Source organism: Embiotoca jacksoni, unplaced genomic scaffold, assembly GCF_022577435.1.
Source record: "Embiotoca jacksoni isolate LCO1_2020_lvr unplaced genomic scaffold, fEmbJac1.0.p SCAF_47, whole genome shotgun sequence".
NCBI classification, from domain to species: domain Eukaryota; kingdom Metazoa; phylum Chordata; class Actinopteri; family Embiotocidae; genus Embiotoca; species Embiotoca jacksoni.
This window is the reverse complement of record NW_027185400.1, coordinates 590495-607434: the sequence shown is the minus strand read 5'-3', so window position 1 is coordinate 607434 and position 16940 is coordinate 590495. Positions and strand designations below refer to the sequence as shown.

Sequence of the window (16940 nt, the reverse complement as noted above, 5' to 3'; positions counted from 1 at the left end):
AGCCAGTAAACTGCTGAACAGAAATGCCAAGCACACATTAAGATTGTTTTTTTTTTTTTTTTACATGTAATATTAGATAATTTATCCACAAGAGAAAAGAGAAAATTTCCCACTCAAACTAATCTCGGTCACAATTATTTAATAATCGATTCTTATCAACTGTTTATGTGGCCTATGTATATGTTTATTGCTTCAGACAGTCGGTTTCATCGTCTGTCTCCATGACAACCGCGGAAACTCCTGTTGAAAGTCCCTGAAACATTTTTCTTTTTCTTTTCGTAGTCAAACAATTTTTTTTTTCCCATCCCAGGAAAGCTGCATTTATAATAATAATAATCATAATAATAATTATTATAATAATTATAATAATAATAATAATAATTATGATAATAACATTTTAATATCGTCTTAAATAGATGAGGATTTTATTGTGGCAGCTCCGATGGGAAGTCGGTGGTTCGGATCGTTTTCACGTCCTGACCGGCGGCGAGGAGCTGCTGGATGAGGGAGAGACGCAGGAGGTGGAGGGTGCAGACGGTGCATGACACAGCGGGGTTCAGGGCTCTGATCGGCGGCTGACTTTCACCTTGTTTTGTGTACGAGGTGTAAACCGCACTGTGGATTTTGACACCGCGGGGACAGGAGGAGAGGCGACTGGGATGAAAGAGGAGGAATAAAAGACGCAGCTGGTAGCGTGGAGGAAGAAGAAGAAGAAGAAGAAAAAACAACAACAACAACAACAACAAAAAAAGGGGGGCGCGACATCTCCAACCGAGGAGGAAACAGACCCCGGCCAGACGACCCCCCCCCCCCCCCCCCGTTTGCACGGAGAGGCTAAAAGAAGAGGAATTAAAGGGAGAAAGGCTGATAAGTAACACAAGAGAAGGAGACCCTTTATCACCAGGGTAAGTTTCCTTTTCAAAACATCCAAGACACGGGGCGTGTTTGCGCCCCAGCAGGTGACTTATCCTCTGCACATGTCTGGGCTGAAGCTGTATTGTGACATATTCCCTTTAAACGCCCACCACGGACCTCCACATCCACGGACCTCCACATCCACGGACCTCCACATCCGAGGACCTCCACATCCTTCAACTTATCACGAGGGGAGTTAGTTCAAAATGGGAAAAAAAAACCCAATAAAATACCCAGAGTCTCGTTCGCCTTCATCATTGTTTTTAAGTGTCCTGGTGCTGGCCGGACGTGGCTGCAATGTCCTTTTTCTCCAATTAAAAGGACTTTCGCGCAACTTGATTCATCAACATTGTCTCCTCATTGCGCGCCGTAGCCATCGCGGGTATTAGCTTAGTCATTACTGTCGGAGCGGGCCGACATTCAATCGCTCCCCGCGTCCGTGGGCGCGTTACCGGCGTACTTTACGCGGCACCGTCACAGAGTTGTTTTCTTAAGTTCATTAAATGTCCTAATTCTGCCTCGTAAAGCTGGACTTTCCTGAAACAAGAGGGCCTCGGCCCGAGTGCAAGTCAGTGCGCATGGACACGGGGACACCGAACCGTCAGACGTCCCCTCTCTGCGCGCACTAGGCCGCAGCAGTCACCAAGGCGGACGCGTCCTCTCAACACTGCGGACATAGTTTAAACCCAAAGCACCCCCCCCCCCCTCCTCCCCCTCCACACCCCTCCACACCCTCCAGCCCGGGCGTGACTTACCGCAATACTTCTCTCAATTATTCATCATCACTTCTGCAACATTGGGGGCTGTCAATAGCTCACGCTCGCTTTAAATTAGATTATATGAAGTTATTAGTGCGGATTAGCCCCCCCCCCCCCCCCCAGTTTTAACCAGGTGACAGGTCATCCTAATTGAGGAGTCGAGCCCACAATTTAGAGTTATAGGTATAAAACAAAAAAAGTGTGTTTATTTCTCAGGCTGTGGTGAGTTCGTGGCTAACTTAGTAGTTAACTGTCAGTTACACTGGACTCGTGGCAAAAAAGTTTGGTCGTGACTTATAGTTTCCCACAAATACTGATTATTATTTTTTACAGTAGACCTGGACTCCGTTGAAAAGGTGCCATGCATCTGTTGGTTTATCTAGCACAGTCTGGTTTTTTGCTCTCTGTGGTCATCAGCACCGAATTGAATTGCCCCCCCCCCCTCCATAAGTAATAGTCGGTACCACCAGCCAACTCTCACATTTCCATCTTGTTCTGCTGAGATAGTGACAATCCGCAGGCAGCTTTGGCTGCTTGTCTGTCCTCATGGACCAACTTAGATCCAAACTCAGTATCCGTGAAAGGAACACCAAGTATAGATCCGTACAATAGAGCAGGATCTGACCTGACAGGTCGTCAAGTTCACCCGGGCCCAGCCAACACTGGTCAGCGGAGGAAGCCGTAAAGTTAACGTAGAACTGGTGCTCATTGAAATGAGGTGGACGTTACTTTTCCACTCACGTGCCATTAAACTGCAGCGGAAGAAAAAGGTTGCAGCGAGATGACGTCATTAAGTGTGTTTTCACACCTGAAAAGTCCAAACCGAGGCTCATGTTACGGTGACGTCGTGTGAAGGGGGAAAAAAAACAACAAAAAACGTTATCCTGATCATGAGTGTCACCGTGGGTGAATATATCAATGACAGCAGTCGGAAACAAGAAAGTAGGTAATGAAGCAGCAAAATGGGGGGAGGGAGGGGGAGGGGGGGGAATCCAAGCATCACTCATGGTTGAATATGAAATAAACCCATCTGGAGATATGAACCCGTGTGTCCTGTTGTCTCGGCCTCCGCAGCAGGCATGGCAGATGCAGAGCTGGACTTCCAGACCGGTGACGCCGGGGCGTCCGCCACCTACCCCATGCAGTGCTCGGCCCTGCGCAAAAACGGGTTCGTGGTGCTGAAAGGGCGACCCTGCAAGATCGTCGAGATGTCCACTTCCAAGACCGGCAAGCACGGCCACGCCAAGGTCAGTCGGTCACCGACAACAAGAGGTGCTGATTGTCCAGGTTGTTGTGACGCAAAACTTTTTCAAGCTGATGAAGGGAAGGTAAATTTATAATTAAAATGTAGTGCAGTTTTTTTTTTAAATAAAAACGTTCACTCCGGCCTCACCTGAGAGGGAACACAGACGGAGGGTGAGTCATCGCTGCACTCTCCATCCGTTCTCTGGAACAGACACAAGGTTACAGTCATTCATGTTATTTAGCTCGAGTACTTTTATCCGTAGTCGTGTTTTTTTTGTGTTTTTTTTTTTAATCTCTGAACTTTTCTTCCTCGTGTGTGTTTTTTGTGTTCGCGCAGGTTCACCTGGTCGGGATCGACATCTTCTCTGGCAAGAAGTATGAAGATATTTGTCCCTCCACCCACAACATGGACGTCCCCAACATCAAGAGGATGGATTACCAGGTGAGACGGAGGAGCTCCGCACCGATACTCAGAATATTTAGACAAATAAAAGGCGCAGTTACTTTTTCAAGCCCGAAGTCCAAAACAAAGACTCGGGACGAAATGAAAGTGTTTCGCTGATCCGGCTCCTTGTCAGGTTGCACGTGGGCAGTTTGAGAACATGCAGCGGGACAGTTTTGTGTTTTTCTGCTCGTTAGAGACGACACCATCATCTCTGAATGAGAGCGCTGCTGACAGAGAAATTGACAGTGGAGGAGGTGGGGGGGTGTTGTCTCTATTTCACTGCATTCATTTGCATAAGCCCCCTGGGTGTTTTATTGAAGCACCCACGGATGCCTCCAAATTCCCAACACTCGTTTTTTTTTAATTTTTTTTTTTTAATGTTTTTAATCACAACTAAAAATGCTGAAAAAAACCGTCGCTCACTGTCGCTGTCCTCGCTCGTGTTTTAAGATGCTAAAAAAAAATGATATCCCTAAAAACAGCATGATTATAAGTTAAAGGTGAAATCTGAAATTCAGTTAGAAACATTGTTGATATTAAAAACTCAGCTGAACAAACACACCCTTCACTTCAGTGCTCTTTCAAAAGCTTAGCCCCCCTCCCCCTCCCCTCCTCCCTAAACTCATGGATGCACAGTGCCCAGCCAAAGGCATCAACAAGCCCAACATGGAGCTGATGTCTCTTTCTCACAGCTGAAGTTAAACAAACATTTGAATACAAAACGAGCTCCTTTCCGTTGAACCCCAGGTGGCCTAAACTAAACCCACCAGCAAACGATGCAGGATTTCCTCCAGAGCTGAAAACTTAAAGTCCCAATGCTCCCATATAACTGATGTGAGGAAGTTCATGTCTGCAGTCATTCACATTTAAAAAGCGTCCCCCCCTTCAGCCCCCCCACTTCAGTCCACACAGGTCACAGCATCGAATCTCTAAAGTATAATAACGGAAATAGTTTGGGGCTGAACGAGCAATAAGAGCTTCAACGATCTGCGTCATTCAAACGAAGAGCATAAAAAAAATATATATATATATATATATAGATTTACAAAGATTGAAGTATGAAGCACCTGCGAGAAAACGAGCAGGTAGTTTAGTGTGAATATACGGAAATGAAATATCACGCGGTCGTTTCTTGTAATTCTGAGTATCTGCTGGCTCTTCTCTGCCTGTTTCCTCCCCTCTCCCAGCTGATCGGGATCCAAGAAGGCTACCTCTCCCTGCTCCAGGACAGCGGAGAGGTGAGAGAGGACCTGAAGATCCCCGACGGAGACCTGGGGAAAGAGATAGAGAGCAAGAACGAAGCCGGAGAGGAGATCCTGGTGAGGACGGGGAGGGGACGGGGGGGGGGGGACGTGTCCGTCCTTCTCCGTCTGGAGACCGGGGCGGAGAGCCACAGTTACTTTTTTTTTTTCTTTTCCCCTGTAACTTTTACATGATTACATTTAATACGAAAAAAAAAAATCATTTTATACATAGAAAACTTGTCTCGTTGGTAGTTTGAGAGTCTAAATCTTTTTTCCGTGTGACGTACATAAACCACCTGTTTTTTTTTTCTCTTCAGGTCACCGTTTTAAATGCGATGGATGAAGAAGCTGCGATTGGCATCAAAGCTTTGGGTAAATAAACCACTGCAGGTAAATACAGAGACGCAGCTGATCTCTCACCACCCCACCCCCCCACCCCCACCTGCACCAAGCCTGCCTGAAGAGGAGTGTGTGTGTGTGTGTGTGTGTGTGTGTGTGTGTGTGTGTGATGTCATGTACAGATATCGTTCACGAGTGGAGAGAAAAGTTTGAATTTGGGACGCGTAAGCTGAAATTTTAAGACGTCAAAATTGAAATGCAACATTGATATTTCAAAATGAAACAGATTGTATGAAGCGACGGTGCCACTGTGGATTTGCCTGCCCCTTAACGTCCTTAACGCCGTTATGAGGCGCGTGTATCATATTTCGATGTCGCACGGTGGAGTATAAATGAGAGCTCATGGTTCATGTTGTATTTTTGGAGCGCTGCCGTCTTTTCTCTGTGGGTTTGCGCTTCATTTTTCCAGCCCTCTCGTGTTTCTAAGAAACCGCCTGCAGCGATCGTTGTAAACTGTCAAACTGTGCTATGCACTTTTTCTTTCCTGCACTTTACCTGCAAACTGTGGAACAAAGTGTCCACACAAAAAAAAGAAAAAAAACAAAAAAAGACATGTTTTAAAGCTGCAATGTTTCCTCTGCAGAGGCGAGTTAAAACGCTCATTAAAGTATATTTATCTGGTGGTTTCTTTGAGCATCTTCTTCCTGTCGTTCCTGACCTTTTCCTTCCTCTTTCTCCTCATTCCTCCCTCCCCTTGTAACTCTGTTTCAGGGGGAATGGAGATGCACCGGACCTGAGGAAAAGGAGGGGATATTGCCTCGTCAATGCTCTTCTCTTTTTTTTTTTTTCCCTTTCTCTTTGTTTTTCATACTTTTCTCTCCCTCTCTCTGTTGTCCGACCCTCCTCGGGGCTCGATTAGAGAACTTTAATCATCAATAATTGGAAATATAAAAACGGTACAAAAAAAATCCAAACATCCTCTACGTACATTTACGATAAAGCCACACGTGAGTGCGGGCGTACGGATGCGAAAGACGTGTGGTGGAAGGTCTCGCTGAGGATCGGCTAGATCTGCCAAATATTCTGTAGCTGCCTGCCTTCAGGGGGAAACCTTTGATAAAGTCACAACTGCTTGGTGTTGTTTTTTGTTTTTTTGAATAATATGTTCCCGATTTTTTTTCCAAGGGCTTCAACTCTGCACTGTCCTGTCGAGGCTTGTTCAGCGTGTGCCATACGGGATGGAAGACATGACACGATTTTTGTATCTCTGTATGGTGCTACTCTTTGGTGCGGTTGATCTGAACAAGCCCCTCCCCCTTTCTGCTGTTTCGTTTTATCGCCTGAAACTTGTCCAGTTCACCAACACGGCACACCGAGGTTCAGTTTCTGTTTGTTGAAAGCTGTGATAGAGAAACTAAAATAAACTGCTAAAGAACGTCCAAATTCTCTTTTTTTTTTTTTAAAACTACAACTCAACTTCAGTGGTTCATTTTTAAATCCCTCGTACGGAGCTGCTTAGAGAAAAAGACCGGGGGGAACTATTTGGTGAAACTCCCGTAGTTTGAGCAGCGATTCGGGAGGCAAGACGGGCTGTGGCAGTTTGGCATCTTTAACTTTGTGTTAATACAGACACTTCGAACCGAGCAGAATGTCTCAATGGCCGAAAGAAATAAAGATGACACAAACTGTTGGATGTGGCTTATTGTTTATTGAGCAACACTTAATCAAACGCTTAAAATGAGACCAGACCTAAACTTGATTTCAGCTGCAGAGGACGACAGAAAACACCGGAAATCCTCCATCCGCTTTAGTCATCTTCACTTATTTGTGTTAACCAATCCTAATGGGTCTAATGTAATTAACTAGAAATCAGCAACACATTGAACTAGAATCAGAACCAGCGTTCATCAATGTGTGTGACCAGAATCAGTGATTTAATCCACGTACTCTTCAATCAACCCACTAAATGTTCCTGAAGGGTTTTTCGGTACTTTTTAGTGAACAAAGTCCCTGCAGAGACACTCGAGCCACCGCCGATGTTGAGGTGGGTGAAGATACTAATTTTGTGCACATAAGCACCTCCATAATGGCTTCACAGTGTTGGCAGAACAAAAAGCTCTTTTACAAATTAATATGATTTGAAGTCTTGTAAAAAAAAAAAAAAAAAAAAAAAAAAAAAAAAAAAATCAAAAGGTAGGTTTCCATAAAGAGGACTGCTTATGAACTTATGAACAAAGTCGAACCAAAGCTCGAGAAAAGATACTATACAAGGAATTAAAACACTTTTTTTTTCTTTTTTTAAAGTCGTCCATCAGGATGTCCAAGAATGTTGAGCGAAGCAGTGAAACCTCAGCGACAGTGACTTTTTTTTTTTTTTTTAAACGTGGCTGCGAGCTACTTGCTGTGGTGGTAGAACCTCTGCCCACTCTGGCTGTGGGGGAGGAAGCTGTGACGAGGAGCGCCCTGGGGAGAGCTCTGAAACGTGGCCTGATGGTGGAGAGATAGAACAAAAAGACGACAGTCAGTGGGTTTGTTTTTTTTTTCTTCCAGGAAATGAAGAGTACATTATGAACACGTGGCTGCAGCATAGAAATAGTAACGTTAAGAGCATTGGAAGAATAAATTCTCCAGTTGAGCCTCACGCACGTTATCACGTGACGACACGCCAGAATACACTATTTAAGAAATAGATGAACATATTATTCAGTTCAAGTCCATCTCTAAACTTCTTCATTCAGCTCTAATCTGATTGGACGCACTTTGAAAGGTCAGCGCAGCGTCATAACTTCCTAAATAGGAAAACAGCGACTTGGTTGTTATTCAGCTCGACGGTCGGCAGCCATGATCGCAGCCCTGTCGGGTTGTAGAGGTCTTTACACCACAAAATAAAACCGCTGTGCAACGTGCAACTTTTACAGTCTGTCCTCAGTGGGACAAATGTATTAAAACAATTAACCTCCGGGCGGCGCCAGAGGAAATGTTATGCTGCCATATGACAATCTAAAGACAAGTCACAGGCTCAGTAAAGAAACACACCGCCACTCTTTCTTCCACTTTGAATGACAGCTTAGTGGAGTTAGACGGCTCCAAATCATGGAGGAAATGATGGAGATCAATGACAGGGATAATGGAAACAGCTGTTTGTGCGTGTTTGCTTTGGGCGTTCACCTTTGCAGTGGGGATCTGGACTGCCATTGATGGCGTGGGCAGCAGGCCTGGAGCAGAGGGATGCATGGCGGGGGGGTGCATCGGCCTCAGAGCTCCCTGAGAGAACATCAACGGGACACGGAACCAAAAAAAAACCGAGATCAGATAAAAGAAGCGATTGTTGGAAGTAGGACGGAGGCAGGTCGAGCTGCTTCGACGATTTAAACAGTGACGTGTTGGAAAACGCTTGATTTGGGAAACAATTAGTTTCTGTCATAGTTAAAAGTCAGAAATCAAAATCATCAACAATAGATAAAGCTAATGCACTGTGTGATGTATATCCGTGTTCTTGATATTCTGTTTTCCAGGTTTAACCATGACAACATGGGAGCATCTGACAGTGAAGTTTTCTTACGGCGTCAGTAAAGCCGGACTGCTGGTTGGCATGTTCCAGCTGCTTCTGCAGCGGGATTCCTGCTCCAGGGATGTATCCTGCAGGACACACACAACATGCCGGTAATTACATAAAATCAGACAGTAACGTGCAGCAACTGGAAAGTCTCCATTTGTGCTACTTAACACTTACTCTAAGATGTATTTTGGCTGCGGATGACGATTATCAATAATTGCTAGAGAGTCTGTGGCAGAAGAACTTAATATGTAAAAAGACTGAAAACAGCTCTGGGCATGAAGACAATGACAGCAATGTAACTCACCTGGCTGGGAGGTGAAGTGACTGTGGACGGGGTACCCAGCCTGCTGGTGAGGCAGGTACTGCATTGCTTGAAATGCAGACGCACCTTGATGTGTGAAAAAAAAAGAAAAAAAAAAAAAGAAAAAGGAAGAAAGAAGCTCAATGCAATCACTGCATCCCACTGTGACGATCAATCGCCGGGTTTCTGACACTTTTCAAACCTCCACCTGACGTGTTCACAATGAGAACTTCGCCCGTCCGACTTTTAACGAAAACAAATGTTCTAAGCACTTGAGATCTGCACACACGCACACACACACACGCACACGCACACACACACACACACACACGCACACATCCGTTACCTCTGATCTGAGAGCTGCTTGCGAAACTGACAGGCACAGAAGGTCCAGCGGCATAGGTGGAGGGATGCTGGGCCTGAGACACCCCGTAGGTCTCATGGACCCCCTGGCTTCCGCTGAACTGTCCATGCTCTGCGGAGCCTGAGCTGAACCCGGCTGTCTGATAGTGACGCGCCTGAGAGAGGACGAGGTGGAGGCGTCAACACTGTAATACACAGTACCGGTGTCTACAATCAGCTTCTGCTAATGCTCATGGTTTAAAAAGTGTAAGACGAGGACTATCGGCAAAATTGTAAAAAAAAAAAGTCTCAAACTCAAACATGTGAGCTACAAAGAAGTATCTGTGGAGAAAAAGAAAAAAGAAGATGTTTTATGAAAACACATTAATTCTCAGAGTGAAACACCCCTTTTACTTACAGGGAGCACGGCGGCTGGGAACAGCTGTTTGCTGCGTTCTTGGAGCAGCTGACCCGGTCGACTGTGGCCGACTGGATTTCCTGAGATAAGAAAGCAGAAGAAAAAAAATAAATAAATGACCACAACTACCAGCGTCAACAGGATATTTCACAAGAACCAGATGAGGTATCTCACCTTGAATACTGAGGAGGTGCTGTCCCGTGTGCATGGGCAGACTGGCCTGGTAGCTGGCTGATGTCAACGTTGTGATATCGCTGAAGACGGCAGGAGAGGCGCATGAACGCAACGACCAGCACAATAAAAAAAAAGGAGGTATATAAATAGAAACGTTACCTCTGCTCCTTTCTGCGTCGCTTTTCCTCTTCGTGGAGAACTTTCTTGAGCTGCAAAAAGAGCTGATGTTTCTCTTCTTGAAGTCCCTGAAGTTTTTCTCCCATCTTCATGACCTGATGTTGACATTAAAGTCGGGAAAGCGTTCAGAAAACACGTCGCCGTGTTTTTTTTTTTTTTTTTTTAATCGCTTTTTCATCGCTTTACCGACCTGCTCTTTGGTTTCCTCCAACGACATCCTCTCCTCTATTTCCTTCGTCCTCTTTCTCTCTTCCTCCTCCTTCATCTTCTGCTCCATCATTTTGTCCACCTCTTCCTCCTCTGAAACACGATGTATTCATCCAGAGAAAAAAAAACAAAAAAAAAAGGAAACCATGAGGTTTTGACACAGCTTTCAGGGAAAAAAATAAATAAATAAAGCAACAGTTAAAATGTAGAAACATAAAGATATGGGCACCTTGTCTCTTGCGCTCCCTCTCCCTCATGATGTGCTTGTGGAGGGCTCTGGCCATCGCGTTGGACAGCTTGGGTCTCTCCAGCAGGGCGGGCATGGTGACGGGCAGCGGAGGGGCCAGCTGGTGTGGGTGGACCGGTTACAAGGTTGCAGGAGGAGGAGGAAGGGAGTGGGGTAATCTTAAGCACATTTAAAATAATAATAATAATAATAATAATAATAATAATAAATCTACGTGTGTTAAAATCAGCGAGTTTCATAGTTGAGGCGGCCCGAGGCCTCGCTACGTTAGCTGCTAACGAGCTAAGTCAGCGTTGTTCGCTGTAGAGTGTCTGTTTCCGTCATAATAAATAAAAGTGTGAGTATAGTATTTAAGTTGAAGATTTGTGGAGGTTAAATATGTGCAGCAGTGGTAAAAAAAATATATATATTTTTTTATATATATACCCGAGAGTAAACGTTAGCTCGTGACAGCTAAGCTGCTAAACGACGTTACGCAATTTTATGTCATCTGTTGTTACTTTAAATATTAAAAAAAATCCACAGAAACTTACTTTTAGTGCTTGAGGAGTCGTTTAACAAGAAGGTTTTCAAAATTGAGGCGACGTAGCTGTTTCCGGAGCAGTTCAACGAGGCCGCAAAAAAAAATAACACCCCCAAAAAAAACTTCTCATCAAAATATAAACAGACGGAAATGTTTTCTGTTGCACTTCCGGTTTAAAAGGACGACGCCCGACTTTTCCCTCCGAATTGAATTCTGGGATTTGTAGTTTCTCCGCGTGACGTAACAGAGCTCCGATTTCCTCGTCAAAAAAACAAACAACAAAAAAAAACTTTTGATAATTACTTCCTACAAAATCTTTGTTGTCTCTTGCACATTCATATCAACTAGATCTTGATAAAAAAAAAAAAAATTTGAATATCAGTTGCAATTTTATATTAAAAACAGTATTTTAATTCTTTAATTCAATTGTTGCTCCCTTTTCCACCCAGTTGCTTTTTTTTTTTGTAATGCTTGAAATAAGTTGATGGGAAAATAAAAGGAGATTTTACGTCGCATCAAACCAGCAACATAAAAAAATATATATATATAAGCGTACGAGCATGACTCGGCACATTTTATTTGCGCAGCCACGGTAGCTGATAAAGAGAAAGCAGCCCCCTGCAAATAAAGGAACAAAACATAGATCGGCTGGCTGAACTAGTTCAGGGTTTTGTATGTTGTGCAGATTGTAACGCCCTCCGAGATGGCAAACAATGAAGATGAACTGCTCAAAAGGAAGACAAAAACCAGAAAAAAACAAAAGAGGCATTTGTAATCCCGTAAGATTGAAGAAAGACAAGAAACTCCGATAGCTTTTCATCACGTTTTATCATGTATGGTCATGAGTGGAGAGAAAGAGCCAGTAATGCAGCTGTATACAGAGTTCAAATTGTTGTTGTTGTTTTTTAAAAAAGGAGACAAACTTAAAAAAAAAAGAAAAAAAGAAAAACAACAAAAATTGTACTCGGCTTTACAATACCTTTCAAAAGTAAGCAATCCAAAATTAACAAAAATAACAACAATAATTATAGTAGCAGTCAACATAATATTCTTACCACTGAAAGCAGAGGATGATTGTTTAGTCTGAATCCTATTGAACTCCGTGCTAAGGTCGGATGCGGGGGAGCTAAATTCTCATTCAGGCTTTTATTGGCTGGTGAATTAAAACAAAAAAAGCACTAGCCACTTTAGATTTTTTTTTTTTTTTCTCGGAAAATAAGTGCTGCAAAACAAGTTTTTCTTTACTCTGCCAGGGACTGAAGTACCCGGTGAAAGCTATTTATTTCTATCCTAAACTCAAAACTAGACGTCCAATAATCATGTTCGTTGTCAATAAGAGCTGATGTGAAATCAAATATCATGCCTTTTTTTTGTTTTCCCTTAACTCTGGAGTAACTATAGTTATGGCCTCGTTCTAAATATTATTTAATTATTGTTTCTCAGTGTTGTTGTTTTTTTTTCCCAGTAAAGTATCATCACATGACACCAGAAAAATAAACTGGCCACGAGACCATTGAACCAAAGTTGCTATTGGAAAGAAAAAAAAGCGGGAGGCAAATACAATTCAGACTGCAGAATAATAAAGACATAAATGGATGGGAGATGGGTAATGTAATGGGGCGGTGAAAGTGCATTTGACATATTTACTCTGGGAACTCTAAGCTGCTGAGCTGGATTTAATATTTAAATGAATGGATGGTGGAGGTCTCAGAAAGGTGGGTAGTGGTTGGAGGGTGGAGAGGAGGGTGGGGTTGGTTGGGTTGGGGGAGGTGGAGGAGGGTGGGGCGGGGGGGGGATCAGATTTCCCTTTGGTTGTTCCCGTACACACTCTCATCACTGTAGGCAATGTAGAGGAAAAAGTCCTCTTCATGATGCTCCTAAAAAAATAAAAATAAAAGACAACAAGAGAGAGAAAATCACATTAAATACTATCGTATTAAAAATGTAAGTAGAGGCTCAGTTTTGATGTAAGTAAATTACAATTAAACAATATATAATATACTGGTTGAGTCAGTGAGGGAGAAGCAGAGCGAGGCTCTTACCTGGTACAACAGTCCCATGGTGGCGGAGGTGGGTGGAATGACGTTGTTTACAAAGAAGAAGAGCGCGTCCTCAGCTCGCAAGTGGATTCTTTTCCGGATGAGGAAGTAAAACTGGCCCACTGGTTTAAAAAAAACCACAAAAAAAGAGCAAATTTCACATGTAACATTACTCACGTTTCTCAATGTCAAGCGGCTTTTCACACAGTGCGGTGTTTACCTGTCAGGTCGGAGGGGACAAGATATTTCTTCTTGTCCAGATCTCCTATTCTGGCTTTGGGCGCTTTCTCCACAATTACCTGAAAGAAAGTTTTCTGTGTGTCTTTAAACAAATTAACATATCACATTTTTATTTTTTTTTCCATTGAACGAAGGCTGCGCGTGTTGGTATGTTTCACCTATTTCAGAAAAAGGGATCTGAGAATTTACCAAAATGTCAGTCAAGCGAGGGTTGAAATATATTCATGCAAATGCGAGTGTTTCATTTCCAGTTTTGTGAAACCTCGAAAGAGAATTTCGTCGTTGAAAAGTTGAACTGCAACGATTAGTTGATGGAGAGAAAATTAATCGATCGATAATGTTTTGAGTCATATTTAAAATGGGGGGGAAAAAAAAATAATACTAAAATGACTCCAGCTTCTTAATTGTGAATATTTTCCGCTTCTTTTAATCCCTCACGATAATAAACTGAATATATTAAATATACATTTCAGGGCAGCTTCTTTGTCTATGGGAAACACATTTTAAACCATCTTTGGACATTTTAAACACCAATTTATCAATTTATGCAGATTTTTTTTTTTTTTGTGTACAGATTAATAGATAATAAAAAAAAAATAATTATTAGCTGCATCCCTATTAGAAAGAAACTAGTATTTGTATAGTTAACAATTGTGCCCCGGGGTTTAGCCGGGGATTGAAAGGATCAGTAAGTTAAAACTATTTAAAGTATCTCAGTCTATAAATAGAAAGAACTAATAAAATACTACCTGCCAACACGTCAAGCTGAAACCATTGATTGATGGATGGAAAATCAATCAGCAATTATTTTTAATGACCTATTAATTAATTAGTGGTTTAATCGCGACTGTAAAATACCATCTTCACTTGTTATCTTATTTGACTATTTCCTTATAATTAATAGTCTTAATTTGCGTTTGATGAATCGAGAAACAACTAAATTAATTAATTAAACTAAATTAATTAATGATCGTTTGAGAAATCACACTTTATACACAAATGAGGCACAAAGTCACGACAGATCTGAGCCCGGACGGTGTTCTCCAGGTCAGCTGTGGGACTTTAAACGGTCTCCAAGATACGTAAACAAATATTTGTTGACAACTATTTAAAAAAAAAAAAAAAAAAAAAAAAGAAAGAAGGTGTTTCAACATCCAGGCTTGAAAACAACACCCAGCTGTGCTACGTATTTCACTCCAGCTGACCATAACAGCTGTTTAAACACCAGCAGCGAGGCCTCGTGCCGATTCCACATTATTATTATTATTATTTTTAAGCTTTATATATATATAAATATAAATATAAATAAACGAGACGCGGAAGCTGTCAATAATTGGCCCGTCCCAGTGAGGCCGAGCTCGGTTAACCTCTAGGCGCTTGTTCGCTAAACCGCGCCGCGCTGTTCGGGAACACAACAAAATAAACAAAACAAACAAACAAACAAATACGTGTTTGATACGACTTATCGATGACGCTTCGATTTGACTCGTCCGGTTCTCACAAGCGACTCAGCGTCGTCGCTTCCAGCGGCAGCTCGCCGTGAAAAGGCGCTAGCCGCGTTAGCTACTCACCGGAACCCTGTCCGGGTACTTCTTCCTTATCTTCTCGCCTTCGGACCGCCTTTTCTCGAAGGGATGCTCCTCTTTGTACTGGAACTTCATCGTGGGGAGGAGAAAAAAAGAGAGATGACTGACAACTAGTCGGTCACTCCGGAGTTATACAGTCTTTTTCTTTTTCCTTTTTGCGGGAGGAAGCGTTTGACACACAAACACGAACGACGCTAACTAGCGCTAGCTCTCCACAGCTGTTTTCCTAGTGCGACTGCGGCGGATGGATACAATAACAACGTGACGTGGAGCGGAGGCTAGTCCGTAAGGGCGTACTTCTCCCCCCCCCCCCCACACTCCCTCACCGGTTTAGACTATATTAACGTAAATAACGCATTAACAATCGGTATTTACTTGAATTAAAATTACCCTCTTTGAAATGTTAGACGTGTTTGGGCAAATTTAGAGTCTGAGAGGCCATTTTTTTCTGCGGAACTATTTTATTTTTATGAACCGCCGCGCATGCAGACGAGTGGCAGGGCAGTGAGAAGGCATCTGTCCTTGTCATATGACCGAGGCCCAGTAGTTCCGAGCCGCAGACGGCAAACTCGAAAACATGCCACGTTTTTTACGTTAAATTAGGTTTTTACTGATTTAATCTAAGGTCAATTCAAACTCGGCTGAAGATATTCAACAAAAATGTTAGACAGTTGTTATCCCGAACCCATCCGAGATGAATAAAGTCTAATCTGGGTCTCAAGTTTCATGATTAAGTGGTCACAACATCGGCTAAATATAGAACAATAATCAATCAGTTTGATAGGTAGGCCTGACATTATAGATTTAATTAAATTCAAGGACACCTCTCAAGAATATTTGATCAAAAGGGGTTAATTTTCTTGAAGCTTCTGACTTTTTTTTTTATAAACCACTTTAATGGTCTAAAAAAATGTATACTGGTTTTAAGATAACTACTTTTTTTTATTATTATTTTTTTTGTTTTACTTTATATACCTTTTCTAAGCAAATTCAGTGCTAGGTTGTCATTCATATGTCCATTTCCAGAATGGAAAAGTTAATAAGCCGTCTCTTGCACAAGAGCTGTGGGTCTCTGTGACTCACTCTGCATATGCCCATGTGACACCTCTGCACCGTTATAGTCTCATGTATAAGGAATTTCTACGGGATTAAATTTGCTGAGTCAGTTGTGGAGATTTTTTTTTTTTTTTTTCTCATCCCAGAGTTCAAAAGATGTATTTTAGATTTTATTTTTTTTTAATCTGAAACACACCAGCTTCCGTTGCACCATGCTCTTCGTCTTTCATCTCTTCGGAATAATTTCCTCATGACCGAGGAGCGTGGGGTGGCCCGGGCGTTATGTTCTCTCTAGCCCAAGTCATACGTCCTCTTTCCCAACTTCAGTGAAAAAACAAAAAAAGTAACATCTACCACAAACCCTCCATCTGATCTAAAACTCGATTTCAATGCCATAATATTGTGGTGAATATTATGATGATGATGATCTTATCTATACTGTTGCAGCACTCTGAATTTGTTTATATTGCTGCAACTGAGCTGTCTGGACAAAAGCATTTGTGGAATGACCACAGACCGATAAGAAAGGACAACAAGTTTGTGGGATTCCCAGCATGCAACATTCCCGTTTAGAGGAGATTGTGTTCCTCATACCATTATCTTGCAGCATAATAGATTTCAACAGCGAGGTGTAGGAAACAGTCTTCCCCGGGAGCCATTTTTTCTGAGGAACTGCTGACAAAGACAACACGGGGGAGGGAGATTTCACAAGGAAGGTGGGAGTGAAAGCCTGAGTAGTCTTTTAGTTCAAACAACAGCATCACCAGAGGCGTGCTGGGAACCACTAGGTAATTCTATAAATTGCAGTTTACTCCTGGCTAAACACGACACAGCTACCTCTAAAATCTAATGTCTAAAATTGAATTGTTGAAAAACTGCTCCAACATAAAAATGACATGCAGAGATGTGCACCAACAGTGAACGCCGAGACGTGCCGGTATGTTTTTTTTGTATACGGGACCATCACGGTGCAAGTCCACAACATTTACCGGTCAGGAAATCATTTTTTGAAAGTTTGTAGCTCTGCTAAAAACGTTCAGAAAATGGTGAATATAAAAATACACAATTTCCTGACAACCACTGCTGAAGATCATGTATGATTAATAATTGGATCTTGATGCGAGG

General features: G+C 42.5%; 3 protein-coding genes across 7 annotated transcripts; 1 reads left to right on the top strand and 2 right to left on the bottom strand.

Moving 5' to 3' along the window:
• The first annotated feature begins 488 nt into the window (after positions 1 to 488).
• Positions 489 to 6616, top strand: LOC138210565 (eukaryotic translation initiation factor 5A-1). 3 transcript variants are annotated; one of them, XM_069169795.1, is made up of 6 exons: positions 489 to 905; positions 2751 to 2920; positions 3256 to 3360; positions 4551 to 4682; positions 4925 to 4997; positions 5718 to 6616. In XM_069169795.1, the coding sequence occupies exons 2-5, from the start codon at positions 2753 to 2755 to the stop codon at positions 4985 to 4987; spliced, it is 468 nt and encodes a 155-aa protein (XP_069025896.1). In that variant the 5' UTR covers positions 489 to 905; positions 2751 to 2752; the 3' UTR covers positions 4988 to 4997; positions 5718 to 6616. The 3 variants fall into 3 exon arrangements, with proteins under 3 accessions (XP_069025896.1, XP_069025895.1, XP_069025894.1); XM_069169794.1 differs by having other exon boundaries at positions 2748 to 2920; positions 6132 to 6615; XM_069169793.1 differs by having other exon boundaries at positions 2748 to 2920; positions 5718 to 6614.
• An 18-nt stretch (positions 6617 to 6634) lies between these two features.
• On the bottom strand, positions 6635 to 11046 carry gps2 (G protein pathway suppressor 2). Of its 3 annotated transcripts, none has more exons than XM_069169791.1 (11): positions 10905 to 11046; positions 10354 to 10529; positions 10108 to 10217; positions 9900 to 10012; positions 9741 to 9820; positions 9567 to 9646; positions 9153 to 9324; positions 8810 to 8893; positions 8509 to 8585; positions 8115 to 8210; positions 6635 to 7433 (listed from the first exon to the last, which is right to left on the bottom strand). In XM_069169791.1, exons 2-11 carry the CDS (start codon positions 10445 to 10447, stop codon positions 7341 to 7343), a joined length of 999 nt encoding a protein of 332 aa, XP_069025892.1. In that variant the 5' UTR covers positions 10448 to 10529; positions 10905 to 11046; the 3' UTR covers positions 6635 to 7340. The 3 variants fall into 3 exon arrangements, with proteins under 3 accessions (XP_069025892.1, XP_069025891.1, XP_069025893.1); XM_069169790.1 differs by having other exon boundaries at positions 10354 to 10471; XM_069169792.1 differs by lacking the exon at positions 6635 to 7433 and adding an exon at positions 8680 to 8731 and having other exon boundaries at positions 8119 to 8210; positions 10354 to 10471.
• A 657-nt stretch (positions 11047 to 11703) lies between these two features.
• LOC138210567 (gamma-aminobutyric acid receptor-associated protein) lies at positions 11704 to 15004 on the bottom strand. The gene is made up of 4 exons (XM_069169796.1): positions 14745 to 15004; positions 13154 to 13232; positions 12937 to 13055; positions 11704 to 12771 (listed from the first exon to the last, which is right to left on the bottom strand). Exons 1-4 carry the CDS (start codon positions 14832 to 14834, stop codon positions 12691 to 12693), a joined length of 369 nt encoding a protein of 122 aa, XP_069025897.1. The 5' UTR covers positions 14835 to 15004; the 3' UTR covers positions 11704 to 12690.
• Between the last annotated feature and the right edge of the window lie 1936 nt (positions 15005 to 16940).

What these genes read in the sequence shown, in the direction of transcription:
- LOC138210565 (XM_069169795.1), top strand. Translation starts at nt 2,753, where the DNA reads ATGGCAGATGCAGAGCTGGACTTCCAGACCGGTGACGCCGGGGCGTCC. An exon ending in GCAAGCACGGCCACGCCAAG is followed by an intron (nt 2,921 to 3,255) that starts GTCAGTCGGTCA and finishes GTGTTCGCGCAG; the next exon opens with GTTCACCTGGTCGGGATCGA. An exon ending in TCAAGAGGATGGATTACCAG is followed by an intron (nt 3,361 to 4,550) that starts GTGAGACGGAGG and finishes CCCCTCTCCCAG; the next exon opens with CTGATCGGGATCCAAGAAGG.
- gps2 (XM_069169791.1), bottom strand. Translation starts at nt 10,447, where the DNA reads ATGCCCGCCCTGCTGGAGAGACCCAAGCTGTCCAACGCGATGGCCAGA. An exon ending in TGGAGGAAACCAAAGAGCAG is followed by an intron (nt 10,013 to 10,107) that starts GTCGGTAAAGCG and finishes TGTCAACATCAG; the next exon opens with GTCATGAAGATGGGAGAAAA. An exon ending in TCACTTCACCTCCCAGCCAG is followed by an intron (nt 8,586 to 8,809) that starts GTGAGTTACATT and finishes TGTGTCCTGCAG; the next exon opens with GATACATCCCTGGAGCAGGA.
- LOC138210567 (XM_069169796.1), bottom strand. Translation starts at nt 14,834, where the DNA reads ATGAAGTTCCAGTACAAAGAGGAGCATCCCTTCGAGAAAAGGCGGTCC. An exon ending in AGTACCCGGACAGGGTTCCG is followed by an intron (nt 13,233 to 14,744) that starts GTGAGTAGCTAA and finishes ACTTTCTTTCAG; the next exon opens with GTAATTGTGGAGAAAGCGCC. An exon ending in TGTCCCCTCCGACCTGACAG is followed by an intron (nt 13,056 to 13,153) that starts GTAAACACCGCA and finishes TTTTTAAACCAG; the next exon opens with TGGGCCAGTTTTACTTCCTC.